Consider the following 6,880-nt stretch of genomic DNA (forward strand, 5'->3'; position numbering starts at 1 on the left):
TTTCAGAGGTTGCACTGGTCTGTGCAAGCAGTAGATCGCAAAATGTATATTCGGGGGGGGGGGGGGGGTGTAGTGACCGAACGTTACGTAACGCTTAGGGGGTGTCTGGCCGAACGTTACGAAGCGTTACGAGGGGGTGGGGGGGTGTCACATTTCGGGAAAAAAAGCGTTACGTAATATTTGAATGGCCCCATAACAGTGGGCACATTCAAAACGGCTGTTGGAATACATGTCGCCGATTTTCTCAACTTTAGCTGAAACTGAGACTTGAACCATCCCAGCGACTGTGATGGTGAATTAGTCGAGATAAAGCCGTGAAGGAGACTCAATGAATGACCTTGATGTTACAGGCCTTTGAAAATGCATTTCGTTCTATAAACGGTAACTTTAATCGAATTTTATTCCCGTTTTTTTGCAACCGAGTCTAAAACCATGTTAGCGACTGAGAAAAATGAAATGAGATATCGAATTAGAGTTTAAATAAAACTGTGAGAGAGAGCAAGAAACTATGGGCCTCACAAAAGAGGCTTCAAAGCTGTGCGAGTAAACAACATGGTGGATATTTGTTTTTGAAGCCTTTTCCAGACCGGGTGTAGCCTCATCCCCGGACAGACTCACAGACAGACAGGCTCACAGAATCACCAACGGAGAATATTATAATAAGATTTTAGCGTCCATGTGGAATGTGGATGATGCATACATGGATATTGAATTTCTGAAAAACGGAGATTTTAAATGGGGCGGGGAGAGGAGGAGGGGTGGGGGGGGGGGGGCGGAGTGCTGTTTCATAATTGTCTTTGGTCACAGCTAAAGCTGCATGGTACCAATGCCAAGTTCCCTGCCTATAGGTAAAGGGGATGTGGATGTTAAGTTATGTTAAGCTAGGGGTAAAAATGTGGTTATAACATTGAAGTTAAGTATGTTGAGAGGGACAATGTCTTCCCCTTTTCTCAAAATATCCTCGTATGTTATGTTGTTGTCCTGTCGACCAATATATCAACGTCATGAAGATGTCTTACGTCATTCGATTCGTGTTTCATTGTTAGTTTGAAATCTGGAATTATTTATTCACTGTTACTGTTCACAGTGGACTTGAAATAAATACTTTTTGTCCAGTTTTAAAACATCTATTTGCATTTCACTTGACCTTATCGGCCTGATAGGCCTGGAGGTACGCACACTCACCTGTAAGCTACCTAGCCTGGGTTTGCAATCCCGACCAACCATAAAGTCTTTCCCAGGCAGGATCATTCATCAATGTGTGTTCCGTCCCTCGGATGGACGCTACACTGGCATCGCATCCCATCACGGACATTTTTTGGAATACGTTAAATATCCCACGGTGTCCTTGGTGAAGGGTCGGAGAGCTTTCGCTCGCACTGAACAAATTACAAATTCCTCCCCTGACCAGCAGGGGGCACTGCATCAGCGGCACAGGCGTGCTCATCCAGTGGTTGTACCCCACAGTTTGGTGCTGCTACAAACGAAGAAGAAGATGACTATCACTCCATTGATAAAGGAAGTTCGCAAAGTTATTTAATAACAACAATAACATTCTTTCAAAGTTGAAGAAAAATGCTGATGATCCTTTCATTGTGTTGAGTGAATGAGGGATGTATTTAAACATTTTAAAAAGATCCAAAAAGGTTTGATCTTAAACATGGCAAAGCACTAACAGGCTACTTTTAAAATCGTAAACACTTAAAGTTTTCTGCAATATATGCATTAAATGCAAGTTTTCGTCTGTTGGAACACGTGATATGTCGGTGCAATATATATATATATATATATACATGTACATATATATGAATATATATGAATGAATAGATTATAAGAGCCATGGAGCATCATTGTGAATAAACTTCTCTTCTCATTTATAACGTTCATATTTCCAAACAACGAGCCAGGTGATTCTTTAACAGGTGGACTATGACCTTCAACCCTCTGGCTTGAAAAATAAACATGAAACTCCTCTTTAATCCTCAAGATGTCGCAGCAGCTGAGCAGCCTCAGCAGTCGTTCAGTAGCAATCAGTCAATCTTCCACAAATGTGCAGCAGGTGCCAATGGATCGATATCCGCCAATCGAATTTATTTCTGCTGCTCTTGTAGGCGTTACAACAGGCCCCTGCTGCACATTATGTATCGATGTTACACCAGGCCCCTGCTGCACATCATGTATCGATGTTACACCAGGCCTCTGCTGCACATAATGTATCGATGTTACACCAGGCCTCTGCTGCACATAATGTGTCTATGTTTTACTAGGCCCCTGCTGCACATTATGTATCGATGTTACACCAGGCCCCTGCTGCACATCATGTATCGATGTTACACCAGGCCTCTGCTGCACATAATGTGTCTATGTTTTACTAGGCCCCTGCTCCACTTCATGTGTCGATGTTACATCAGGCCCCTGCTGCACTTATGTATCGATGTTACGCCAGGCCCCTGCTCCACTTCATTTGTCGATGTTACAGCAGTCCCTGCTGCACATCACTTGTCGATGTTAAAACAGGCCCCTGCCGCACATCATGTGTCGATTTGTCATGCTGAGAAAATGGAGTGCCGGAAGTTGTCATGCTCGTGCCCTGCCTCTGTTCAATTATCGGCATGATGAGTAAATGTGTGCGTCGTATTCTTTTCTCTTTCCTCTTTTGGTTTGTGCAGTGATGTCTGAAAATGCTTAGACTCTCTTCTCCAATGCGTGGATTTCAGGTCTCAAGTTTCACTTGTGTTTCTCCAAAGTTGGAAGTCCTGGTGATCCCTACTTTCTTTCTCCACTCCACGATGAGAGCTGTTCTCCACTAATCTTCTAAATCTCTGATCAGTTTCAAGGTTGTGTCTTCCATAATATTTGTGTTTAATATCCAGATCATGCACACTGTCGTCTTGTGCCTCACCTTCCCCAATGAGTGACTCTGACTCTGTGTCGTTCTGTGCCTCACCTTGCCCAATGAGTAACTCTGACTCTGTGTCGTCCCGTGCCTCACCTTGCCCAATGAGTGACTCTGACTCTGTGTCTTCTTGTGCCTCACCTTGCCCAATGAGTGACTCTGACTCTGTGTCTTCCTGTGCCTCACCTTGCCCAATGAGTGACTCTGACTCTGTGTCTTCCTGTGCCTCACCTTGCCCAATGAGTAACTCTGACTCTGTGTCGTTCTGTCCCTCACCTTGCCCAATGAGTAACTCTGACTCTGTGTCGTCCCGTGCCTCACCTTGCCCAATGAGTGACTCTGACTCTGTGTCTTCCTGTGCCTCACCTTGCCCAATGAGTGACTCTGACTCTGTGTCTTCCTGTGCCTCACCTTGCCCAATGAGTAACTCTGACTCTGTGTCGTTCTGTCCCTCACCTTGCCCAATGAGTAACTCTGACTCTGTGTCGTCCTGTGCCTCACCTTCCCCAATGAGTGACTCTGACTCTGTGTCGTTCTGTCCCTCACCTTGCCCAATGAATAACTCTGACTCTGTGTCGTCCTGTGCCTCACCTTCCCCAATGAGTGACTCTGACTCTGTGTCATTCTGTCCTTCACCTTCCCCAATGAGTGACTCTGACTCTGTGTCTTCCTGTGCCTCACCTTGCCCAATGAGTGACTCTGGCTCTGTGTCGTCCTGTGCCTCACCTTGCCCAATGAGTGACTCTGACTCTGTGTCATGCTGTGCCACACCTTGCCCAATTAGTGACTCTGACTCTGTGTCTTCCTTTGCCTCACCTTGCCCAATGAGTGACTCTGACTCTGTGTCTTCCTGTTCCTCACTTTGCCCAATGAGTGACTCTGACTCTGTGTCATCCTGTGCCTCACCTTGCCCAATGAGTGACTCTGACTCTGTGTCGTCCTGTTCCTCACCTTGCCCAATGAGTGACTCTGACTCTGTGTCGTTCTGTGCCTCACCTTGCCCAATGAGTGACTCTGACTCTGTGTAGTCCTGTGCCTCACCTTGCCCAATGAGTGACTCTGACTCTGTGTCGTCCTGTGCCTCACTTTGCCCAATGAGTGACTCTGACTTTGTGTCGTTCTGTGCCACACCTTGCCCAATTAGTGACTCTGACTCTGGGACTTCCTGTGCCTCACCTTGCCCAATGAGTGACCCTGACTCTGTGTCTTCCTGTTCCTCACCTTGCCCAATGAGTGACCCTGACTCTGTGTCATGCTGTGCCTCACCTTGCCCAATGAGTGACTCTGACTCTGTGTCGTCCTGTGCCTCACCTTGCCCAATGAGTGACTCTGACTCTGTGTCGTTCTGTGCTTCACCTTGCCCAATGAGTGACCCTGACTCTGTGTCGTTCTGTGCCTCACCTTGCCCAGTGAGTGATTCTGACTCTGTGTCGTTCTGTGCTTCACCTTGCCCAATGAGTGACCCTGACTCTGTGTCGTTCTGTGCCTCACCTTGCCCAGTGAGTGACTCTGACTCTGTGTCGTTCTGTGCCTCACCTTGCCCAATGAGTGACCCTGACTCTGTGTCGTCCTGTTCCTCACCTTGCCCAAAGAGTGACTCTGACTCTGTGTCGTTCTGTGCCTCACCTTGCCCAGTGAGTGACTCTGACTCTGTGTCGTTCTGTGCCTCACCTTGCCCAATGAGTGACCCTGACTCTGTGTCGTCCTGTTCCTCACCTTGCCCAAAGAGTGACTCTGACTCTGTGTCGTTCTGTGCCTCACCTTGCCCAATGAGTGACCCTGACTCTGTGTCGTCCTGTGCCTCACCTTGCCCAATGAGTGACTCTGACTCTGTGCCACGAAAATCGCTGGTGTGCTGTGTATGGTTCGTTCTGTGCCGGTGGATGGCGTCGTGCTTGTGGTGTCCGCCATTTGTAATCTGGATCTCAACAGAAGTGCTGTTCTCCTCTGGTAAGCCATGTATATTTACATCCGGCATGTGGTGTCCCTCATCCACACTGTTTATGCTGAGTAAGTGTGCAGTCTGATGTATATCGGATGCACTGTGCGGTCTATGTACGTCTGATACGTCACGTGCAACATGTGTGACGTGCTTCCCGTGTTTGTGCTTCCCATTATGTTCACCTCTGCCGTGCGCGCTACGTTTATCATTACGAATCAAACTCGTCGTTCCCTCTGACCCAGCACGTTCAACGACTCTCCGCAACAGTGCTTTCCCTTGTCTCTTCATCAAGGCCCGTGATCCATCCTGGCTGTGTCCTAGTTTCTGTGCCACATCTCCCCTCTGTGCTGACCTCACTCTTTCTTCTTCTTCCTCTTCTTCTTCTTCTTCTCGCCCCGTCAATTCCTGTTCCTCCCTGCCTTTTTCAGGCATCCCCTGTGTTTCTTCCTCATCTTGTCTCAACCCACCACCCTTGGGCACCACCATCTTCATTATCTCTTGCACTGGCGCTGTAAAGCTGTTTGGTCTCGAAGTTTGTCCGTCACATACCAGTTCACGCCGATGCTCGTCTCCATGCATGTTTCCCTGTTCAGCCTTTTGCCCACTTCCCAGTCTGCTCCCGAGATCGCTCTTTGGAATGCTACCCAGCTTGCTTTTATTCTCACTTTTAGGCTCACTCACCTGCTCACTGTCGATCTTACTCCCAAAACTGCTTGCCAGATGACCTACCAAGTCGGTACTTGGTTCGCTCATCATCTTGGACTCTGGTATGTTTTCTGGTACGTTCTCTGGCTCACGTTCTCCCTCACTGCTATAGTCAACGTCAAGTTCACTTTTGTGCTTCCTCCCAGGTGGCCTTCTTTCCTCACTCTCTATCTCACTTCTGTGCTTGCTCTCATGATTATCTCTGTGCTTGTTTCTCGACCGACTCCCCCCATTTCTTCTCCGGTCACTACGGTGTCTCCTTTCTTCTACAGGAAAGTCCCCTCGAGAAGTCAGTACATCAGGCCTGAATGAATGCTCTAAGCTACCAGAGACTTTGTCTCTTCTAATTATTCCTGTATCATCTTCCAATGAGATTATCTGCTGTGGAAACTCTTCCGGTTGAACCAAATCTGGCTTATCCTGAGACTCTTCAGTATCAGCAACAGAGTCATAATATGAGTCATGGTGTGTGTAGCTGTAGTCCAAGCCATTGAATGGTGGGCCCAGGTCAAAGCCTCCATCTTCTTCATCTTCCTCCTCAAATTTATCAAGTTCCACAGTATGTCCTGAAGGATGCAGAGCTGGGGGTCTGCTGCAGGCTTGGCATTGACAGTGTATGATCATCTCTACAAGGATGGAAGCAGTGGGACTTGCACCATCACAGTGTAGTGTCACCTGCAGGCCATTAAACAAAATCAGGCCTCACATTTCAATGTTTATACATCCATTTGAAAACAACATGAAGCATATAAATAGTCTTGCTTTCCTTGACAGTATATGGTACATATATATACATACAGTCACGTGAAAAAGTAAGTACACCCCATGTAAAGTTTTGACTTTTTCAACATATTTCAACATACAGCTATTTGATCTTCATTTCAACAATATTGATAGATAAAGGTGATATAATATAACAAATATCATGAAACATTTACATTTTGTAGTCCGTTGTATAATTTCAATAAACATAAATGCAAATTTCGCATGTGGAAAAAGTAAGTACACCCTACATTTATCACTACTTCAAATACCTAAAATTAGAATCAGGTGCACCAGCTCAGGTGCAAATGATTAGAACATCGTCAGAGAGGATCTTGGAGGAACCTGTCTTATTTAAACCTCAGACATTTAGTTTGGTTTGCTCTTTGTTGTTGAAGTGTGCGGCATCACCATGCCGAGATCAAAAGAGCTCTCCGAGGCCTTCAGAAAGAAGGTTATAGATGCCTATGAGTCTGGGAAGGGATTTTAAAAGATCTCCAAACAATTTGAAATCAATCATTCGACTGTCCGGAAGATCATCTACAAGTGGAGAAGATTCCAAACAACTGCCAACT

General features: G+C 46.4%; 1 protein-coding gene across 5 annotated transcripts in view; it reads right to left on the reverse strand.

Annotated features, from left to right (window-relative positions):
* Window positions 1-1,514: 1,514 nt before the first annotated feature.
* LOC137437117 (uncharacterized) overlaps window positions 1,515-6,880 on the reverse strand; it is a 79,391-nt gene continuing 74,025 nt past the window's right edge. For 2 of the 5 annotated variants that reach the window (XM_078786844.1, XM_078786847.1), the window contains exons 4-5: window positions 3,533-6,218; window positions 1,515-3,352 (exon numbers count right to left, since the gene is read on the reverse strand). In XM_078786844.1, the coding sequence (XP_078642970.1) occupies window positions 2,721-3,352; window positions 3,533-6,218 (3,318 nt within the window). In that variant the 3' untranslated portion in view covers window positions 1,515-2,720. Of the gene's footprint in view, window positions 6,219-6,880 lie in introns of all 5 variants that reach the window. The other 3 variants (XM_068131513.2, XM_078786845.1, XM_078786843.1) reach the window with 2 other exon arrangements.

The sequence above is a fragment of the Myxine glutinosa genome, chromosome 11, assembly GCF_964187855.1.
Source record: "Myxine glutinosa chromosome 11, kmMyxGlut1.1, whole genome shotgun sequence".
Classification (NCBI taxonomy): Eukaryota; Metazoa; Chordata; class Myxini; order Myxiniformes; family Myxinidae; genus Myxine; species Myxine glutinosa.